Genomic DNA, 22,472 nt, shown 5'->3' with positions numbered 1-22,472 from the left:
ACAATCATTAAAATGTCTTCAGTAAGCGATGAAGTAGTGTGCATGATACTAATATTTAGGAGTGTAGCTTAGAATACAAAGGATCTGCTGGAGCAGAATAAAGTAACATTTGTAGGATGCAAAAGTGAACTGGTAAAGCTTTCCAAAGGCTATAATATATGTATATTTTTAAATAGACTGTATATAAGTGCACCACTGTATTAACAGAAAAAAAGAGCACTGAGCTTTTGGTCCTGGTGGAATCATAGTCCACTACAATAAGGCTGAAAACAGGGCATGGTGAAGGCTTGATGGTCAAAGGCACAGTCAGGAAGCACTCTGAGCTGTGCATCGCTGCAACATGATCTCAGGTCCGCTGTGTGTCTGGTTCCACTCACCAGGCTCTAAAGTTCACATACAGCTCCAGTCACTGTAAACAGTCTTGTGTAGGGGGTGCATGTGCAGCTGTACGGACGTCCTGAGCTCTGACACAACCAACGGGGAAAACCACTGAAATGCCCCACTGCGTGATGGGAAAAGGTGCCAATTTAATATTTACTCAACATCTACCCACTTTGCAAATGTTTGATACCATACATGCTTATTGGTTAGGCAGTATGAACGTAATCTAGAATAAAACACCCCCGTTCTTGCAAGATATACGGCTACATAAACTGGTAAAACTCATGCTTTCCACAAGACGACTGGGAATCTGTGAAGTGAGGCTAAAGTTTTTTTTCCTTTTCTACAGAAGTGTGAAAGTGAGGCTTTCTCAGCTTCTAAATAAAACGGAGGGTTCCAGTTTGTGTTTCAGTGTAAAGTCAAAGTTTTAAATAAGGCAGCCATCTGCTGAAAGGCCTTTTCAGCCGCTGACGAGAGGTGAGAGCTCCATCTTTCTGCCGTGGCCTCCATCACTGTGTAGGCTGACCCTGCTGTGTCCCAAACAGACGTGACCAGTTCACTGCTCAGGCCGTGGACTAACTGACTGAACTGAGAGAGCAGAGAGAAACCCATTGACGCCCCTCCGACCGGGTTGACCCATAGCGCTGCCAGCAGCAGCAGCAGTCCCAGCAGCACCACGGAAGAAGTGGGCCGCAGCTCACACCACAAGTTCTGCACCCATCTGTCGGACGCATCCCTTCCAGCTTCGGTTTCCACGCCGGCCTCCACACCGCCGCATCTGGTGCAGCAGCACACCTTAGGCACGGGTGCTTCCTCCAGGCTCCCGATGGTCACAGCGGGCCAGTGTTGCTGAAGGTGCTCTGCTGCCCGCGGGGTGACGGAGAGGTTTATCACTGAGGGCAGAGGGGTTTTAATTAACTCGTCCACCCTCTCTCTGAACAAATGCACCTGCTCCAGGAAGACCAGCGGCGAGTCCTCCTCCTCTACCGATGAACCCAAGGACACCAGATCCAACTGCTCCTCCTACAGGATAAGTGATGGTTATCACTGAACATTTGTTTTTTCCTGCTTCTTAATAAGGATTTGATGCTTTTCTGTTTTATAGAATTGTAAATCTAATATTTCTATCTAATATTAGTTTGTGAACCTTGACCTCTGGGAACTTGTGACTAAAACATAATCAGCAATGGGGCACAATATGAAACACACAATGACCACAATTTCTGTGATATATGTATAATTTTGAGGTCCCTGAAAACCACAATAATATATAAATACAGGAATAAATGAATAAATACATGCTGAAATAAAGAATAAATCAATTCTTTACATTTTTTTCTACATATATCCTGACCTAAATTCCTTTATTTGTGTCCATATATTAATAAGGTAGGAGGTCCCATTGATTCATTTATTTCATCATTTATCCATTCATTTGATTATTTATTGCTGTATTGTATGAAACACAAGTATTTTGACCATAATTCAACATCCCAGACCATTTTTCAAGATTATAAAAAGTGCTTATGTCAACACCCAGTCGTAATTACCACCAGGGAAACTCAAATTTATCAGATATATACAACATGGTGCTTAATAATTTCAAGGTGCCTGAAAACCAAACAAACACTTGCAGAACACTCAAGGTCCTTCACTGAAAGTAGCTCAAAGGATAAAGCGGTAAATGTTTGTAGCAAATAATGGCAGTAGCCACACAATAGCAGTGCAATAACTGAGATTTAAAGTGTAATTCCGGTGCAAAATCATCCCACGGTCTTTTTCGGCACTTACATACATCAAATAAGCCATCGAGACAGTTGTAGTTAACCACCAACAGCATAGTTAGCGAACAAGGCGTTTATTAAAAAGTGTGTTTTGAAAGACTTCCCTACTGGCCCCAGTAGCAGATCCTCTCATAGTAAAGTCCATTCAAGTCGATTACCAAATGCAATCCAAAAGGACGGAACCCATTGGTGCTTTGTTTTATGTGTAGAGACTCTCATCATGCTACTGCAGAGGTTTGGTGTTATTTTGAGCATTTCTCTGTTAATAGTTTATACATGAAAAAAACTGTCTCTGTGGCTTATTTGATGTAAGAGCCAAAAAACACAGTGAGATGATTTTGTGCTGAAATTACACTTTAAGTTAAAAAAAAAAAAAACTACCGACTACCGACCCTATGCTAAAGTATCTAGTTCAAGCACTAAAAGAAACAGTCACTAATTATTGTTGTGTGGGATACAATCTGTAAATGCACCATTAGCCCTGAAACACACCTGTAGCTCCTTCACTCTAACGATGAGTGGGTCATAGGCCCGGGACACCTCTCCACCAGCTTTATCCAGGGCCTCCAGGTAGGCGTCTCTCTTCCTGGCCAGCACCACCTCCAGTGTCTGGAAATATTTAGTGACCTCCTGTCGGTCTTGCCTCACCAGATCCTCACAGCGGGCCTTCTCCTGCTCCAGCTGCTCCCCAAGCTCACACACCTAACAGAGGGGTCCGAGGGAGAAGGTGGTCAAACAGACAGGAAGGGTTTATTCCTGGAACATGCATTTATATCAATATACTTCATTCAGATTTCCAAAATTAGCACACCATACAGAGTATCTGTTCACATGGATTTGCCCCAGTTAAAGCACTGGTCATATTGACAGGACTCCCCACCTGTGACCATCTCTGCTCAGAGAGTCTGGCCATCAGCAACGATGGAGTCTGTTTTTCTCTGATGAATGCTGCCTGCAGGTCATCTATGGGGTGGCCCTGGTGCTGCCCGACAGTCAGACACAGCCCACAGATCAGCTGCCGATCCTGGATGCAGTACATGTTCAGAGGCTGCCTGCGGTGCTCCTGACAGGAGGGAGGTCGCGGCGCGCTGTCGCTCTGATACTGAGACAGTAGATGAGCGGACAGACATGCGAGATAGGTGAGCAAAAACTGGAGCAGCGAAGCATCTAACCAATAAGAGGAACTCAGAGTGATGAGGTAGCCAAAAGGTTAAATGTTTCAGTTGAACACAAGTGATTTCACTCCTACTTTCTCGATGATGGCCCGCAGAGATACGTTGGTGGGCAGAGCCTCCACGCCCATCGGGGGGAGCTCCACCACGCTGCGGCAGTTGGGGCATTTAAGCGGCATGCGGAGCGGACGCCAGATGGAATAGTTGGTAGACACCTGGAGCAAGTTGTCCAGGCAGGTCTTACAGAAGGTGTGTGAGCACGGCAGGACTCGCGGGTTAGAAAACAGAGAGTAGCACACAGAGCATGTCAGGTCCTCCTCTAGATTGTCCATGGCGAAGACTAGAGGCCCGGGCTCAGGAGGGTTTAGGGAGGAGAAGTTCTGGCAGGACAGCAGGAAGAATGAAAAGCTACTTGCTGCACCTGTTTAGCAAAACACATGAACTTTCTATAACTGTAAAGTGAATGTAACCTGGTGATGACTTTAAAATAAAAATGACAAAACGGGACAGAATGTGTTAGAATGAGTCAATAAACAGAAAAAAACATGACTTGATTATGGATTTGTTTTCCAAGCACCAGTGGAAGTATAATAATACATAATGAATGAATATCTTCAGGTTTTGGACTGTTGGTAAAATACAAAAACAAGACATTGGAAGAGGAAAAAGGGAAGAAGGTATTTTTCCTATTCTCTGACATTTTATAGACTGTATTGCCCAACATCATGCAGAATTTCAACTTATTACACTCCATGGAGAGGGCGGATTCAAAGCTCTGGACCTAGGCAAGACAAAGTGATTTAGAAAATATTCAACAGCTTTATCAATAATGATACAATTTTTAGTTGTATTAGTAGTTCACTGCACTTGGGTGTGACATTTGAATGACTGTAAAAACCACATTTTCCATTACCACCTCTAGTCTGTCATAAAGTGTACCTTTACAAAGCTCATAATGTTCATTTTTGGAAATCCAATTATTCAATTGTGGTTTTACAGCATAAATCTTGCCATCCTGTACTGAAAAACAAGAGCACAGCCAAAAACTGGCTCAGCCCTTATTATTAGAGGATCAGTTGTGGTGTGTGTTTTCTCTCCTCTAGTTACAGCTAGCACGGCAGTGACAATAGGAGGCCTTCTGCCAGCACACACACACACACACACGCACACGCACGCCAGGCCAGGCCAGGCCCGTTGTGCAACTGACCCCAAAAACCTGATCCATTATGGAGTCAAACTGCAGCCCTGGCGACCATCAACAACAGGTGTCTTGCTGCGGCCCTATCAATTGATTAATTTAATTTAAGCCATATCCACATATGTAACATTAATGGGCCATTTAAAACATGCCAATTTCACCCTTTACTGCGAATTAAATCATTTAGCTGTTAGCCGGACAGGTTAGTTTGCAAGCAACTCAGAAAATGTACGTTAGTGTCCGTTGTTTTCTGTTCTTTTACTCTAACTTTGCACACCAAATAAAAAGTTAGTAATGTCACGTTAGCCACATAAGTTAACGGTTGTTGCGGCTACTTTCACAGCGACCTGTCAACCACGTGTCGTAGTCTGTTTTATCGTCTGCCTTAGTGACACAACGTGCGCAATTCAAATATTAGTTTCGAGGCGAGAAAACTTCTGCCAAAGACTCACCGTCTTCCGCCACACTCGGAGAAAAGTCTGTCCCAAACAAACGATTGCATTTCCTGTTCCTTCTCGTGCTGCCTTCAAGGACCCTCAGTAAATGTTAACCGCTGTGAACACTTTTGAAGCACATTCAAATGCTGGTGTAGAAAAAACACGAAAAAAAAGGTACACGTGTTTTGCAGTGTTTGGTGTCACTGTTGGTATCCGCTTTTCTTGATAAAGGGATATGTCCACTTGTAGATTGCCGTTGTAACGATTTTCCTTATTTATCATAGTTTCGAAATACGCCTTGGTCTTGTGATATCTCTACATTTCCGATAGTCCCAAATGCGTCATTTTTATTTCCTGTAGTACGCATGCGCATAAACGGTCTAGCCGGCCAATCAGGCTGCACTTTTTGTCGATTTGAATTCAAGCTCAACAGCTGAGAGAAACGAAGGTATAACTGTTTTACAGTTTTTTTAAGTGGAAAACCAAGCAAATGAACGCAAAAGTATTAAATTACACCACCTTCTCCACAACACAGACCACACACACACACAGTCTCTCAATTCGGGTTTCACTATTTATTTTCTCGAAGACAACCTATCCTGTAGCCTATCTCCCAAACTGGTTTTGGGTAAACCACTTTTATTACCTTCCATGTCATAATTTCAGATTTGAAACCACATGTTTGCTAACAAGGAATGCTGCAAAAAAAAAATACCCCTATGTTCAACAGAAGGTTTATGAGCACAATGTGTAATCATTTACTACAGTGTTTGAAGTTAACACAAAAAATGGAAAAGGGTAAGCTTGTACACCTAGCTGGTATAAGAGGAAATGGGAGCATGTGGCTAACAATTCTGCCAGGTACTTAAGGTACAGCAAACTTGTTCATGGGTTTATTTATTATTCAGGAGAGGACAACTCCAGTCTGACATGCGGGACACCCTTCAACCTCGAGAAAAGGGAGGCTAAGTCCCATCTTAGTCTAGCTGATATATGTTAGCAGATCCATTACTGCTGCTCCTGAAAAAAAGTAATTCTTTTCTCAAGTATCACTAAAAAAGCATAATTGGATTACTCTAGAAAGACAACAAAGATTGTGGTTGAGTGATGCATATTGTACAGGTTGTTGGCTGGTCAAAACCTATGAAACCAACCAACACACCTTCAGAAAAACTTCAGGCCTCACTTTGCAGTACATGTGCAAAACCATAGATTATTTAGCAAATTGGACACTAGTGAGGGGTTAGGGAAGGGGAGACATGTAACATTTAAGCACAGTTTTACTTAAAATGAAAATTACACTGTATCCACAGCCTAAGGAAACTAAAATACCCTAAAAAATAACTGTGCTATAGTTTAGTACATGCAAAGGTTATGATTCACAATCCTACGTGAAATGGCCATTGTTCTCTTCTCCCTTGGTGATAAGTCAAAGCTATGGCAACAATACTGCAAAGCAGTGATTTTGCTATAAATTGAAGGAAAAATAATCAAGTGTCACAAGGGGAACAGGTCATTTGGTTGATTATAGTGATGGTGTCAGAATTTCACAGCATCAAGCCCATGTCTGGTGCGTAGGTTAGGGTTCTGGTGTGAGGGTGGAATACGTCGTCAATCACCTTTACAGAAGCAATGAAACTAAAAGCTGAAAATAAAAATTATAAAAAGGAACACACTGGAGGCAAAAAGAAAAGCCCAAAAGCCACCAAATGCATCTTAATACAATGCACTGCTGCTCCACACCTGCCAATAGCATTGTCCAGTGTCAATTAATACTAACTTAACAATAATTCAGAACAAAAAAAAAATAATCCTTGTGATGACGATTTTTTTTTTCATATCCAAAGTTCTTCCTTTCAGGGATTTGCAGATCAGCCTCTCTTTCAAAAAGGCAGAATTTCTTTTCCTGAAACCTTTGCTAACCTCATTGTTGCAATTTTGTTTCTCTTCAGATGTTGTATTTGTATTTTTTTCCCGTCTCTGCATGCGTTCTCACCCAGTCTTGCATACTCCCAGTCACGCACGCAGCCAAGCACACAACTCATCCGTCCATTCTTTCGCACATGCGACACGCGCAGCCGGACTCCTGGCCTCGCCCACCAGGGGGAGAGGATGGTGCCCTGTCGGGGGCGTCTCGTTGGAGGAGATGAACCTGGCTCCTCAGCACTGAGTCCAGACATTCATACACAATGGGTCCATTCACACACATGTCTGATAGCGTGGCCGATTGGGGGAGGGGCACATTGAGGGTGGCGCCCTCTCAAGTCGGAGGACCGCAGAATTGTGATGGTTCGTGGTTCATCTCAGTTCATAATTAAAGTTATTTTCATTTCTGCATTTTGTTTGTATTGTAATATTTCAAGATCTCTTGATTTCTTATTTTTGGATGTCCTTGGTTCTCCCCGGGCAGACATCCAAGTTTTTTTGTTGTCGTTTGAAGTAGTTTTCCGAAGGCGACAGCTCCAATAACACAGAAGTTATGTCGGCATGTCTCTCAACGCATTCGATGTAGATGTTTTGCTTTTTTTGCAACATGTAGCCACTCATTCTCACTCGCACCCACTCGCCATCTCAAACTTCATTTGGGCTGGTTCCCCTGGAATGCCAAATGAAATCCACACATTTTTCTCTCAGATAAGATGCAGCCATGGATCCCACGAGCCAAGCACAATGGATCAAATTTCTCACACTCTCGCTCTCTCTCTCGCTCTTTCTCTCCTAATTTTTTTATGTTGAACAGAGTGCTGCATCGTGAACAAAACTCCAGAATACCCCAGATGCCGTCTAGAACTGGAATCCCTCGGCTGGCACGTTGGCTGAGTTAAAGCCGTAAGTTCCACCTTGGATGGCCTCTGGGACCAGGCTGGTGTCTTCATCAATCTGAATGAAAAGACAAAGCAACAGGGGGGGTTAACAATGTACAGCAGACATGACAGTAGATGAAAACATTGGTGGTGTTCATTGCATCAGAAAACAATGTTCACATGTCAATCGTCTTCAGTCTAAACCTTCAACTTTACAACAGAACAATACTAAATGCATTTACTTGAAACTTACATCGTCTGATGAGAAGAATTGATCAATAATCTCGTAAGCCAATTTGTAGACATCTTCATTTTCGTGATTCTGCAGTTGCTCCACTTTTTCCAAACCTGAGGAATAAAAGAAATAAATTATATACCATTCAATCACACAAACACATGTCAATCAACAGAAAACCTTGATGGGACCTACCTCCACATTCTTCAATAAGGTTAGCAATTGTTTCAGCCTCATCATCTGCCATCTTGAGGATATTGCTGAGGCCATCAAGAACAACTTGCACGACCTGAGCATCCTTCACTGTCAGCAGGTTGCAGAAAGGAGGGATCACCTGCTTCTCAATCAGGTGTGCCACCTGTAGGCAGAAGAGAGCCAGTAATGTAGCATGTTCTGCATCAACATTGGTTCTACATTTCAAATTCTGTTTTTTGCTCTCATCATTTTCTTGGTTGCATCTGATTTTTGTACTACATTTGAAAAACACCTAAAAGGGTTTTGACAATAAAACTTTTTTTTCACCTTTTGTTGTGCAGATTAATCATTTCAGTAAACCAATTTAAAGACAATACAATTACCAAATTAAGCTTTGTGCTATGCATCTTTTTTGGGGAAAAAAATATTTCATTTATATAGAAAAAAAATGATTCTAATAGACATTTTGAAATTAATTCTATCCTAATTGCCCGCCTCATTAATTTTCAAAATTCCTCCTGATTTGTCATGTAGTCTCTGTTTCGCCATTACTCAATCTCATTCTCAAAATAATGGCCAGGCTTTCTTTGCATTGCTGTAATCAAAGTTCCTACATATGATAGTTTGTTCTTGAGGCAAGGGGAGGTGAAATTAAAGATTGACTTTGACGGTTCTTACCTGATCTTTCCTTCCACTTATTGTCAGGTTGCTGATGGCCCAGGCAGCTTCCTTCTGAGTGCCAAAGTCACCCTAAAGATATGCATTCAAAGTGAGAAATACATATTTGCATAGTTATGATCTGCTTGTACTTAACACAGTTTACAAATGATGGATACCCACCTTGTCGAGCAGGTGAATGATCATGGGAACAAGATTGGCGTCAATGACAGCCTGCACCTGCTGCTGGTTGCCTGCTGTGATGTTGGACAGGAACCACACCGCCTCCTACAGGACAAAAAGCACAAATACACTGGGTGAGTCAGTGATTGTTTTCTACTGTGGAAAGTCCAGTCACAGAGGTTTGAGTGTATGCAAGTTTTATCCTAACCAAAGAAGACAGAAGATATTGCTGTGCTGACCTTCAACTAGAGAGGACGACCTCGCATGCTGAAGACTCATATTTCAATAATGATAATAAGACTCCCCATCCCCTTCTCAAGAGCTAAAATGCTTGTCAGAAATGTATTTTTGTGTCTGAGCTGGATCAGAATCCAGAGGTCCACGCTGAGAGTTAGACCTCTGGTCGAGACAGAGCGCTTTGGGCGGGGCGAGGGCGGTTTTTGAGGCTCTAATCATCGTCCAGGTCACAAAGTGGGCCTCATTTTTAAGTGACTGGTCTCAGATGCACTCCGATGTCAGCAGAGACACGTGGTCTTCAGCACCCTCTGGCCACCAACCCCTGGGATCACACATTCAATCACATGCACACAAATAACCCTTCTCCCCAACCCCCCTCCAAATCTGTTTCACTAACTTCAGCTAGCCCCCCCAAGCCCACTGAGGTCCTCTTCGTCTTCTTCATCTTCTGGAGTCTTGACGTTGCGATTTCCTACAAATGGCTATCTGTCCCATCTATACCTTTTCACACAGCATCCATACTAGCAACACGTCTCTGATTTCATCACTTCCAGACAACACATCTTGCAGTAGACAGGGGTATGTGTATGTGTGTAGGAGGAAGAAGAGAGAGGATGTATTACCTTGTTGATTTTCTCCTTCGGGTGTGTGAGGAGTGCAGGGAAGTGGTTGAGAGCATCACAGTTGAGCACCACCTGGGTCTGTTCATCTGTGCCAGTCACTATGTTCCCAACAGCCCTCAAGGCAGCAGTCTGGACGTGGAGATGAAGTGTAAAATTGTTATGATGATCCAATTTATTTATCAATTTCATTTAAAACCTAAATATAAACATTCATGCTGGACTTTTATTTCTTATCGAATCCTAAACATAATCAGTGTCACGCCTGGTGTCTCTTCATACCTGAACTTTGACCTCCTGGTGACTGAGCAGCGGTACCAGATGAGGGACGATGCCAGAGTCGATGACCATTTGGATCTGCTCGTTCCCAGCGTCCGTCAGATAGGACAGAGCCCACACTGTGTCTACCAAGATCTGGAATAAAAAGAACAACTATTAATATATTATCCATCCTGAACAACTTCATATAATTTATAATTTTAAGTGAAATTCCAGTGTAAAATCATCCCAGGCTCTTTTTAGGCAAATACAATCATCAAATAAGCCACTGAGACCATTTTTTTCATGCACAAACAACAAACGGAGAAATCTGTTCTCTCTCTTCTAGGAATTATGAAGTCACCCTTTTGCAAATGTTTGCTGCAGACACGGTAATCCCTCTAACTAAGCATCTCAAGATCTCCAGATCCAAAACATTAAGCCACTGGATTATCATTCATCGTACCGCAATGGCAGCCAATGAAAGGTTCCTGTGTTGTAAGCTTTCATTTTTGTTTTGCAGCCGGGAAAGATACAACCACAAACCATTCTGTCTCTCTTCACTTCAAGATGCAGGCTAGTCGGCTTTACCCGTGCCTGCACTCACTGTGCGTCTTCCGGCAACAACACACGCCCCCTGACCCCCGCCCTCTCACGTAATGTTTCGGTGCTGCAGGGAAAGCTGTGTGAGACTTTTCTAAACCTTTTCTCATCTATTATTAACTTATATTTCATCAAACTATCAAACCACAAGGTTTACGTGTTTTGCCGGAATAAATCATCAACGGGAAAGTCGGAAAGTCTTTCAAAACACTCTTAATAAACTCCGATATCACTAACTACGTTGTTTGTGTAGGGACTCTTATGCTACTGCAGAGATTTTATGTTATTTGGAGCAGTATTAGTGGTAAAAGCCATTTAATGCGGTCAACTCGCCACCCCGAGCCAATCCATGTTAGCCACATTTGGCTGTAAGCAACTGTTAGCGACTGTCCCGGATTTCTCCCTTAGTTGTTCGTGCACAAAAAAAATTGTCTGGATGGCTTCTTTGATGAGTGTATTTGCCTAAAAAGAGCCTGAGATGATTTTATACCTGAATTTCACTTTAACAGAGATTTATTTCATGGTAAAAGACTTCTTCTAATAGTGTCGTGAGGCTAAGGTACCATGACCTGCTTAAAAAAAAAAAAAAACAACAACAAAGCAAAATAAAACAGGCTACTCACACTGACATCGGTGTGGTGGATCAGCACGCAGAGAGCTGGCAAGATCTGAGAAGAGAATTAAACAGCGGAAAAGGTAGAGGGGATTATAAGGGGCAAGAATTACAACAAAAACATCAACAGGGATCCCACGTGATCTGTAAAGGATGACACCAGTAAAGGGCTTATAGATGAAATGGCGGCATGACCTTTTACTCTGCGATAACTGCTACACCTAAATTAATTTCAGCACATAACAGTAACGCATTAAATTTGTCCTCCTTTAACCAGCTTAGGTAGACCACTAATAAAGCTTTTCCTCCATGCCATACAATAAACACACACAGATTTTAAAGAAACCCAAACGGAAACATTGCCTTTCCAAAATACGTTCCCGTCCTCTAAACACAACTACACACCTCCTGGATCGTCTCCATGGGTGGTGGAGGGTCCTTGTGCCGGCATAGGTTGACCATGACCCAGGTGACATTGCGGAGGAAGGTGATTGGGATGGAGGGACTGATGAAGGAGAGCAGGGGCTTGACCACACCCAGGCTGATCACATAGTCTCTGCACTGAGGGCCATCACCTGGAGAGAATACACACACGCACACAGATAAAGCGCATGTTGTCTCTGGACGCTTTCTATTGCTAACATGCTCATGTTCGCTCCAACAGCAACTCACCGATGATGTTCCCCAGGGCCCAGACCGCCTGTTCGCACACATTCTGGTGAGGAGAGCGAAGCAGCCTCAGGAACAGTGGCACAGCGTCTACACAAAGGACACAAATCGATGTCAAACGTATAAGAGGGCATCTGATGATCTGATGTGTTGCTTTAATTCAGGAACAATACCATACTATAAAAGATACACTTTAATACAACTTTACAGCATAGAACTGCACATCCAGCTAAAATAAAATAAACAGTTAGTGGAGCACTGGAAATCTTAAATAAAAACATGCTTAAGATGAGAAAGAAAGATAAAAGCAAAGGAAAGAGTGAAAGACAGTGGTGTGTTGTTATAAAATGGCACTTACTGGACTGGACCACAGCTTGGGTCTGCTCTGAGGTACCAGACGCGATGTTGGTTAGAGCCCAGGCTGCCTCAAACTGGAGAGATGGGCTGTCAAGAGGTGAGGGACAGATGAAGGCCACATTAAAAGTGAGTGTGACTGGGCAGTGGCATCAAACGGTAAGAACATACTGATGACTCATTTATATTTCTGCCATTCCTGGAAGGTGAAAACTAGAACACATTTACATAACTGCTACAGATGTAGGCAGGTCTAAACCCTGCTCACTAATTTGCATAACTTTGAAGTGTACATCAACTCAACTGGACAAAAGCGCCAGCTTGTACTAAAATGAAAAAGCGTGATGCGCTGCTGCAAGCAGACAAACAGAATTACAGCCTGCTTACTTGTCATCTCTGTCCAGGCAGTGAACCAGTATAGGAAGGATCCCAGACTTAATCAGGTCATCTATGGGAGGGTTACGGTCACTGGACAATAACTTCCTACAAAAACAAAGGAGGACACAAAAGACCATTACTCACCTTCATACTCACATACCAACAAGAAAACACACAGAGAAACAGCTATGTCAAGTGTCAACGCGCTGTAACTCAATCACAATCCCAGTGACTGTAATGACAGGAGACTTAACCCAACGTTAAGATTACACATCAGGTAATGCATGAAGGCGTCTACAGTGTCAAGAAGACTTAAAATGGAAAAAAATAATAAAAAGACAAACAAATGGAAATAATAAAGAAAGGTGTTTCATGAATTCAGCTACTTCACTCTGCACTTGACCTAACTTGAGGAGGGCTGAACGAATGAGCTGCAGGTCCGTTTACAATGTCCATTAATCAAACATGGCTGACTTACTGTAAATCACCGCTGTCCTACAGAGCTGGAAAAACATTTCAACACTGTATTTTGCAAGAGGCCATCAATTTTAATCAGAAAACCTCTTAAGACATAAAAAAGTGTTGGTGCACTGATGCAGAATCTCTGGCTCACAAATACCAGATGAACCACTCACTACTACCATTACAATTATATGATACACAGCATTGATATGGTTTAATCATTGTGAAAATGATGTTTGAGTGTTAACGTGGATAATTATGGCCGTTCCGACTTGATATTAATGGGAACCAATATTTGCCATTTACCATGTCAAAACGTAAAATTTAATTTCATTAACGGTAGGTTCCCTAGTGTTTTAAATTTTAAACGTGTCGGATTCACCTATTTATTTGGTTCATTTTCTCATCTGTAGTTCAGTTTATTTTGGATTATACAGATCGCTTCCTTGACAGGTTCACGCACAGCAGACTTTGAATTCCTGCTAGAAATGCGACCATAAAATCCTGTAGGCGATCCCCTCTTCTTTCATTGCGAGCATCAGTATTACACCATGAGAAATGGGACATTAAATGATTATACAGAGGCAATAAACAATATAAAATTATTGACCAACTACTAGAGCAAACTGAAGCGATAACCAGTAGGGTCCAAGAGTGTGAATGTGTGTGTGTGTTCTTACCTGGCAGCCTGAACAGCACTCAGCTGGACGCCCTGATTATCACTGGTAGCATTCTGTAATGCAACACAGAAAAGCCAAGGACATAAATCTGATGCATAGCATACACTGGTCATACAAGGGGCTAAATGACTAAGAGGAAAAATAAACCAAATATCCTACTTACTTGTACTATTGCTTCAAGAGAGGTGTTTTGCTGAAAAAGAAACATTTTGGAGAGTCAGTGTGGAATCGGGCTTTGACACACACATCTGTAACACGTACAGCATGTACTGTCAAAAGTTACAAAATGATCAGTAACAGCTACATTTTCAAATCAGTGGTTAGGCAAGAAAAAGCCATCTGAATACCCTGGGGAGGGCATAGCCTGGCAGTAACAAAAGAGGATGGGAAGTCACTGGTTAGTCTTTCCTAAAATTGCTTTTGATTTGTACTTAAAGTTGACAAAGCAGGAAAGCCACCAAAGCACCACTGAGAATGGCGAGGGAAGGCTCTTGAAATGCCAGCCGGCCAATGCAGGGACTTGCATTCTCACTTGAACCAATTTTGTGTTATGGTGAAACAGTCAGCAGGCTGGACATGAAGGCCAGCATTCAACTCGATACTTTGCCAGCTGGCAACCTCACCTGACGCCCTCTACAGGGAGGCCAGGGCCCAGTGTAAAGTGTAGTGTGTAGGGTAGCTTTTTCAAGCACTGACCATGACTGCACTCACTTGAAGTTGATCAATTGCACCGATAACCAGAAGTCGGAGAAAAATCTAATATCACAATATTTTTTTGCCAAGTGCCTCAATATCTATATTGCATAGGGTGGACTACTGATGATGTCCCCATTATATTTCGGGCAAATACTCATCAGTAATGAGGATATGACTAAGTGGGTAAAGGGAAATAATACAACAGCTAGAACAGTCTGGTATGTTGTGAAAATTACATCACTTTACTGTAATACAGCCTTTAAGCCCAGGAAAAGACGTGTACGCCACATTACAATATTCAAAATCTAAGACGATAGCTAGTCTCATATCACAATATCGATAAAATATTAATATATTCCCCGGCGCTGTCACCTATGGAAATCTTAAATAGTGGCGACAAGAACTCAGAAAAAAGAGCTGTTGACAGTGATGATTTATGCAACATCTGATATATCAGAAAAGGGCATATATAATCGCACACGCTGTAGGCCTTTTTCATTGTGAAAGAGCTAACCACAAATAGGCAACTAACCAAAAAAGCAATGTTCTCAAGAAATAGAGTGTTATTTTAGACGGACAGAATACAGTCACACTGCGGTCATTGGTTGTCAAGTATTTAAACTAGATTGTCTAGCATACTTTTCCACAAAAGCCTCTCTAATGTCTTGCAGTGAGTCAGAGAAGCATGTCTTTGTTGATATATTGCTAAGCAGACCGTTTCAAGTCCCCCCTCTCAATACCACTAGGCAGTTACTGTGATTAAACGTCTGAACTGATGAGTGGCCCATTCTATACAGCAATACCTCCAAACCTAGAGCCCCTTAGTGGTGGTGGCATTCTTGATCAATCGATTTTTTTTCAATGTTATAAGCTTGAAACTTGTAGGAATTATGTGTGCCAACACTGCATACATGAGGGGATAACTAGTGAGACATTTACTTTTGAGCTTTAAGCCTAAAATATATAGAGCACATGGATTAATGTTTTGGCTCATCAGCCATGGTACTGACAATAAAATGCCTCAAAATTGGCCCTTATTGTTGGCCTAATATTTGTGTTACAAATTATTTTCTGTATGTATTGCAATCATCACCACTTATTTCCCTCCTGCCCACTATAACAGCATTCTTTCACCTGGAGATGAATAAAACAATAATCCATATCGGTGTTCATTGCTGAGCTTACATAAGCAGACGTGTCATAATGTCAACACAAAAACGCTGCATAACAGGAATCTCAAACAAGAGGGGGAAGTGATGTGCCCCAAAAAGCACAGAAAATATTCCAAAAGTTATCCTAGGTGCATTTCACCTCATCTACAAGGACGCTGTAGATTTACTGGGAAAAAAATATCTTACTTTAGGAAAATGAGACAGCAACTAGCACTGAGACAGAATGTGTTTGTTCACACTCAAACTGACATTGGGCAAGGACAGACAAGAATGCAGCATCACAGAGGCAAATGTCAGCAAATCCTGAACCTCTGGAAGGTGTTTTACCAGTTTATGACATGTTGTCATTCCCAGAAGTGTTCAGTAGTACCTTACAGGAGCTACGCAATTCTCTGTCCTAAAAAACACAGAACCTAAAAAATATGAGAACTTGATTTCTTGGTGGCAGTATACACATTTTGAGCAGAGGATGCACAACCGTACCGATCTGAAATCTCCATCGACATCAGAGTCCTCACAGAAGTCCTCATGGGGCACATTCCTCCTCTTCAGAAGGTGCTCATCTCTTTTGTTCTGTGGTGGAGGGAAGATAAATAAAAATTCATGCAGATTCCAGCATATATCCATGGAGATAACGAAAACTCTGCATCTTTCATTGCATTGCATTATTTTTAAGATAAACCGCAGATGAAGATCAGAATTCAATGTAATAATTTAAAAGAAATGCAAGTTGCAATAGGGAGCACAATATAATACAAATTTATTTACCTTTCGGAGTTCCACCACTACCTCAGTCCTCTGTCTTCTCATAGTCTGTGGACGAGATTAAATAGTATCAATATACAACAAGGAATTTTAATCCCAACCTGCCTTTGCCAAAGAGAGTCACACAGGCTGCGAAATTAAATGCGGGCACAGTCTGAAATCAGGATCTCGTTGATGCGACCAGAGCTGATCTGCAGTATCTGTCATAACCGGAGCATTATGTCAGCAGCCCTGCTCTGCATATGACAGCACCCAAACACACTTAACAGGAGTCTGACCTAATATGACTCTGCTTAAGTTACTGCAAGACCATTTTATGCGCCCTAACAAGACAGCTAACCACCATATTCTTTGATATCTTAATCTATAAATAAATAAAAATAGCTACAATTAGTGACATTCAGTTGCCAAGTTATTAAGCACATCAAGAAACTATTACAGTTCTGCAGTAAGTCCTAAACTAAGGTTATAATGTTCAATTTGTGTTTGTTGAAACAGTTTCAGATATCTGCTTATTCTGATGTGCGGCTTTTATTTGAGACACTGTAGATTGTGTTGCAGTTCATTGTAGATTATAAAACAATTCAACAGCCCAAGTTCACTTACAGCCTCCAAAATTACCATGAAGTTTAATCAAAACTTACAGTTTGAATGTAGCGTCATATCCTTCATGGATGCTAGACTGTATTACTGGGCTGCTGCATTAGATCGCACTATAGATAGCAGCTGAGTGTAAGGTTTTTTATACTGCCCACTTCAGTAGATGTTTGTTGGTATTGCTTGTGTACTGACAGACCTCCATGGCGATAAGTTATTCATATGTTGCTAGGCGAGATAACTCATGTCTAGAGGCCTAAGCTCGCAGCACTTGTCAAACAGGATGTATGAGTATATCCTGCTCATATACATCTTAGGTAATCCCGCCTGAAAACAACAACACCCCCCGGCAAACATTAATGAAGCAGGGGCATGTTGAGCCGACTGTAAATCAGCTGGTAACTCGTGGATCCAACGTCAACTAAACGTGTGGCTTTGATCCACCACCACCAGCCCAGTGATCGTGTTAACCAGCCGGCCCGTGTTTCCCCTGGTTTTCTAAAACATGTGCAACGTCGGTAAACCACGGAATCACATTTGTACACTACGCCACAGGTTTAAATCCTCCACGTAAATGGGCAGCTAAGAGAGCTAACTGGTTTCCGCCATTGTTTTTAGGCGATAAAGAAGACGGGGGATGGGTGGAGCTGCAGCCACCAGCACCACCAGCACCAACCAACGGGCTTAACGGCGGCTAGCGAGCCAGCTAGGCTAGGTCACTGCAGTATCAAAATAATGCTGTGTTAACTCGCAGAACAAGCAAATATCCCATAATACAACCTGGAAGTTAACTGTATGTACTTTTTAGACGTACCGTAATCGTTTCCCTAGCTAACACATCGACCTAACCCGGGTTATATGCTTCAGTTGAGCTAGCATGATCCCGTGGGCCCGACTAGCACCAAAGCTAACTGTTAGCAGAGCACATCTAGCGGAGGAACTCTGAGCTTTTTCTCACGTTTTAGAGCCAACGCGCTCTCGCCGTGTAACAAAACCAGTGACACCAGAAGGTAAAAGCCCCGCTAATGCCAGTGATTTATATAACCGGTGATCTGTGGAGGCTGTAGGTAAAAAAGTTCCCGATGGTGTAAATTAGAAACGACGTCACAAGGAAGCCAGGAGGCGAAGCTGGCCGTGAAGAGACGGGCAGAAGAACTTTTACCTCCAAATCACGGCCCTTATTCTTGAAATTCTTCAGCCGCTGGTTGTCCAGTTTCTCGTTGTCAGCCATGTTCGCGGTTCTGGTTACGTTTAAATACAGGCTAACTCTTGGATTTAGCTTGGTAAGCTGCCCCTTTTTTCTGGTTCCGTTTTCTCAGCCTTTCGTTAACGGACTATTTTTTGCTGCTCTGTCCGCGGTGCATACTGGGATTGCCGGTGGTGGAGGGCAGCCTCGCTCTGGCGTAGAAGGAAGGGTGGGGAAACCCCCTTCACTCTCATTGGTTTCACTGCGAACAGCAGCAGGGCGCGCCACACAGCAAGATACAAACCCCAGGCTCATTATTATTATCATTATATACTTTATACGCAAATGTCGTTTCTTAAAAAGATTCATATTTTAGATCTATTTATAAATGGAATTAAACTATACTAAAATAAGTGTTCTCAAAAGCCCTACATCTGTATGAATATCTTATTTCCTTATTTCCGGACTGATCTCTATTATTTGGACTGATTTTAATTTAATTTAGTTAAAGTTTTATCATTCATTCATTCATCTTCAACCGCTTGTCCCTGTCGGAGTCGCGGGGGGCTGGAGCCGATCCCAGCTTTGTCTAGTAATTCAATTATTTCTATTTTCTTTATCTGTCTTTGATGACACCCGCTCGGTTGTTTATATTGTATATATTATCTTGAATATGATGAATGCCTAATAAAAAAATTAAAAAAAAATCAAGATACAATCCCCTGTTTGATCTTTGTTTTCAAGGACAAATAAAGTCCAGTATATGTAAATTTATATACATTACATACATGTTTATTTTATGCATTAGTAGAAGGAAGTACAGCTATCAGCTAAGTCAATCAAGCATTTACAGTTGAACTACAGGACAATCCTACAAAAATGATCAGAGGCGATTCCAGAGTCTGTTGGGGCCCAAGGCAAAAATTCACAGGGGCCTCCTCGAACCAGTGTTCATCAACATTATGTTATAAATAATCTGACACCAATGAAAAAACAATTGTTTAAAAAAAACCTTTCAACCTGAGTTAATTTGGAAATGTGAATTCAAACATATTTATATGAGTAACATATAAATATGTTTGGGGGCCCCCAGGTCTTTTACTTTCATTGCAAACTTTGCACATTGTCACTGCTGTAGTTTAAAGTTAGTCAGCCCTCATACTGGCCTGGGACCATAAGCAGTAGCCTGCCTTTCCTGAATATGATGTAATGTTGTACTAACTATGATAGCCTATAAACAGCTGGGTTACCAACCTGACAAAACAGATAATTGCCCCAAATCCACTAAGTGTTTTTTGGTTAATTGCTCAACTACAATTTAACTGATAAGGTAGCCTTTAATATTATACAATATTTAATTGTAAATTCCCTAATTTTCTTTCTCTGGACAATGTTTCCCTTTAACACAAAGAGGGAATATTGTACTTAAAAATCAATAACTTTGGAAGATATCCATTTGATTTAACTAAGACAGACTGCTGAAGCCTTATATTAACTATAACATAATATGAGCTTTAAAGTGCAGATGTTGTCTCCCATCTTCTACACTGGAATATCAAAGGCATCTCTCTACAGTCACTGAGGACCTGAGGAATAATTACAATGACCAATTACTCTTTCTGTGTACATATGGGCATGTGAGTAGCCTTTTGACTTGTCCTGACATGTAAAAATGTGAACCTATCCTTTAAAGCCATGGGTTGTATGAGCCCTGTGTCAAAATCGAAGACTTTGAATTTCAGGATGTATATGTACTCATTTTAAAATTTTTGTATTGCAACCTTTAAAGCAAAGCAAAGAAAAGTAAAATGTATGCTATTTATTTTAACACTCAAACTAACAACCACCTCGTTTAAGTTCAGATATTATCTTTATTTCATTGCAACAAACAGACAAATCGACACTGAAAGTGTGTTGACAGATCTTATAGTTTTGTCGTGGATTTAATTTGTTTGATGGAACAACATGTATACTTTATACATACTTCATATTTTATATATATATATATATATATACATATATATATGTGTGTGTGTGTGTGTGTGTGCCGCTGAAGGAAATTCATACAATTCGGATATTGTGTGACAACACTGGCAGTGTCCTTCCAAAGAAAGAAAGAAATAAATAGTAAGCACATAACAGTAAGTCTTGAAATTTGATTTCAATGAATACAAATTAATAAATCATTAAAAAAAATAGATAATGCTTAATTCGAAAACAGCATTTCTTAGAGCCACAGAAACATGACCAAACAAACAGGTTTTCCATGCATACAGTATGATCACTGTCAGACTGAATTATTGCAAACATTGTGTTTCGCAAACGCCTCATATCATCTTGGGACACCCCGGCTGTCAGAACCCAAGATTACTCACAGCATCCTCGTTGGTTATCACCATGGTCCAAAGACACTTTGTCTTCCCCAGGATTGAGTAAACGTTCTTATTCACACAGAGATTAACTCTTAAAACTTTGATAATCTCATCCCTTTTCTTATCACCTACTCTCATTTAATCACAGACGCCACAGTGAGGCCATGATGACTTACACAGGCGGACGAGGGAATCCTGCAAACCATTTAAAGGAATCTCCAAAAAAGATTTTCATCCGTCATCTGCTGCAGAGCAAGACTTGTTTCACAGCTGTGATACTGAGGCCCTTAGACTTCATCTTCACCTTAATGTCCTCCTGAGTCTGTTTAAATGGAGTCTTCATCAGATAGACTATCCTCCTGAAACCTTCCTCAAGTCCCATGCCGGTGGTGGCTGAACAGGGCTGGATGAACCAGGCCCTGCCCTCGCACACTCTTCTCAAGTCCAGTGTCAGGCAAAGCGCTTCTGGGCTGAGAGTTCCCTGGAGGTCCTGTTTGTTGGCAAGGACCACGAGAGGAACTCCTTTGAGACTCTCATACCTCAGGACCTGATAAGTTAAGAAGACACATTTTAATCACAGTGTAAAAGAAACGTATTAGACCAACCAGTTTGTGTTTAACCTCTACCTGTTTAGCATTAAACAAATAACCTACTATAACTATAACACTGCAGGCTGAACTTTTCGTAAAAATTGTTCATGAGAATACGATGAACACTGCAGTGTAGTTGCACTATAACACATTTGTAGTGAAATCTGATCTATTTATAATTATTAATTTATCAATAAAAAATTTATCTTGAGTTTACATGACAACTGAAAAAGTAAATTGTCCCTAAATGAAGAATATAATATGGAATAGAATATATATATACTAGATATTTATCAAACTACTATTTTGAACCTTTAACACATTTTTGACTGGAGGATTTTTGACTCTAAGCGTTATATAAAGAACAGAACATTATCTGATTTAATTACCCGATGAAGTTCCTTGCGGGCCTCGTTCAGCCTCCTCTGATCCCAGCTGTCCACCACAAACACCAGTCCGGCTGTATCAGTGTAGTGATGCCTCCAGTGGGGTCTCATCTTCCTCTGGCCCCCCACGTCCCACACTGTCAGGCCTGGGCTGCTCCTTTCAGTCTCCAGTGTCTCCACGTTGAAGCCGACAGTTGGCACGGTCAGCACACTCTCATTGTACTTCAGCTTATAGAGCAGGGTGGTCTTTCCTGACCCGTCCAGACCCAGCATCAGGACCTGTGCTTGTTTCCGAGGCTTAGATCCAAGCATGCCCATGTCTTATAAGTGCAGCTTGTGTCTATATTTAAAATAAAAGTATGGCTCCTTCTGTTTGTGTAGCTGTGTAAACTGAGCTGCCTGCACCCAGTGGCTCCTTTTGTACTGTCTATCTGTAGGCTTAGTGTGTCTTGTCTCTTATGGAGACTGTCTGTACTCTGCAGCATCAGTATGCTTTATGTACGCACTGGCAGAGAGGTCCCTCCCCTCTGTTGTGATGGGATTCCTCTTGTCCCTGCATCGCTTTCAGTAAAGCTATTTATATCCAAAGTGACTGTGCAACTAACTGCATACAGTTCTCTGGTTACCATAGCACAGATAGAGGAGTCACATCACCTGCTACAGCTCATCAGACACACCAGAAGCCAGGAAGTCCATGTTTGGCACAACGAGAAGAATGTGTTTCTTCCTGACTTGATGTCCCGTAGCAATGACATCACAGGGACATTTTTGGGGATTACTGGTTCAGG

At 41.7% G+C, this 22,472-nt stretch overlaps 3 protein-coding genes across 3 annotated transcripts; all 3 read right to left on the bottom strand.

Moving 5' to 3' along the window:
* Positions 1-63: 63 nt before the first annotated feature.
* On the bottom strand, positions 64-5,000 carry trim59 (tripartite motif containing 59). Its single transcript, XM_083913565.1, has 5 exons — positions 4,988-5,000; positions 3,415-3,758; positions 3,046-3,267; positions 2,658-2,867; positions 64-1,404 (listed from the first exon to the last, which is right to left on the bottom strand). Exons 2-5 carry the CDS (start codon positions 3,667-3,669, stop codon positions 790-792), a joined length of 1,302 nt encoding a protein of 433 aa, XP_083769691.1. The 5' UTR covers positions 3,670-3,758; positions 4,988-5,000; the 3' UTR covers positions 64-789.
* A 528-nt stretch (positions 5,001-5,528) lies between these two features.
* kpna4 (karyopherin alpha 4 (importin alpha 3)) lies at positions 5,529-18,520 on the bottom strand. The gene is made up of 17 exons (XM_083913753.1): positions 18,313-18,520; positions 16,557-16,601; positions 16,272-16,361; positions 14,084-14,113; positions 13,921-13,973; positions 12,788-12,883; positions 12,405-12,490; positions 12,050-12,136; positions 11,783-11,952; positions 11,388-11,432; positions 10,186-10,317; positions 9,907-10,035; positions 9,047-9,151; positions 8,885-8,956; positions 8,207-8,369; positions 8,030-8,124; positions 5,529-7,852 (listed from the first exon to the last, which is right to left on the bottom strand). Exons 1-17 carry the CDS (start codon positions 18,379-18,381, stop codon positions 7,757-7,759), a joined length of 1,563 nt encoding a protein of 520 aa, XP_083769879.1. The 5' UTR covers positions 18,382-18,520; the 3' UTR covers positions 5,529-7,756.
* A 1,989-nt stretch (positions 18,521-20,509) lies between these two features.
* On the bottom strand, positions 20,510-22,091 carry LOC310947198 (ADP-ribosylation factor-like protein 14). The gene is made up of 2 exons (XM_083913931.1): positions 21,688-22,091; positions 20,510-21,255 (listed from the first exon to the last, which is right to left on the bottom strand). Exons 1-2 carry the CDS (start codon positions 22,000-22,002, stop codon positions 20,947-20,949), a joined length of 624 nt encoding a protein of 207 aa, XP_083770057.1. The 5' UTR covers positions 22,003-22,091; the 3' UTR covers positions 20,510-20,946.
* Between the last annotated feature and the right edge of the window lie 381 nt (positions 22,092-22,472).

Source organism: Echiichthys vipera, assembly GCF_963691815.1.
Source record: "Echiichthys vipera genome assembly, chromosome: 5".
NCBI classification, from domain to species: Eukaryota; Metazoa; Chordata; class Actinopteri; order Perciformes; family Trachinidae; genus Echiichthys; species Echiichthys vipera.
Note: the sequence above shows the minus strand (reverse complement) of the source record. Positions and strands in the feature narration are given on the sequence as shown.

What these genes read in the sequence shown, in the direction of transcription:
- trim59 (XM_083913565.1), bottom strand. Translation starts at nt 3,669, where the DNA reads ATGGACAATCTAGAGGAGGACCTGACATGCTCTGTGTGCTACTCTCTG. An exon ending in CTGAGCAGAGATGGTCACAG is followed by an intron (nt 2,868 to 3,045) that starts GTGGGGAGTCCT and finishes CCCCTCTGTTAG; the next exon opens with GTGTGTGAGCTTGGGGAGCA. An exon ending in TTAGAGTGAAGGAGCTACAG is followed by an intron (nt 1,405 to 2,657) that starts GTGTGTTTCAGG and finishes CTTATCCTGTAG; the next exon opens with GAGGAGCAGTTGGATCTGGT.
- kpna4 (XM_083913753.1), bottom strand. Translation starts at nt 18,381, where the DNA reads ATGGCTGACAACGAGAAACTGGACAACCAGCGGCTGAAGAATTTCAAG. An exon ending in TCGATGGAGATTTCAGATCG is followed by an intron (nt 14,114 to 16,271) that starts GTACGGTTGTGC and finishes TTTCTTTTTCAG; the next exon opens with CAAAACACCTCTCTTGAAGC. An exon ending in TCATTCACCTGCTCGACAAG is followed by an intron (nt 8,957 to 9,046) that starts GTGGGTATCCAT and finishes GCATATCTTTAG; the next exon opens with GGTGACTTTGGCACTCAGAA.
- LOC310947198 (XM_083913931.1), bottom strand. Translation starts at nt 22,002, where the DNA reads ATGGGCATGCTTGGATCTAAGCCTCGGAAACAAGCACAGGTCCTGATG. An exon ending in CCCGCAAGGAACTTCATCGG is followed by an intron (nt 21,256 to 21,687) that starts GTAATTAAATCA and finishes TTAACTTATCAG; the next exon opens with GTCCTGAGGTATGAGAGTCT.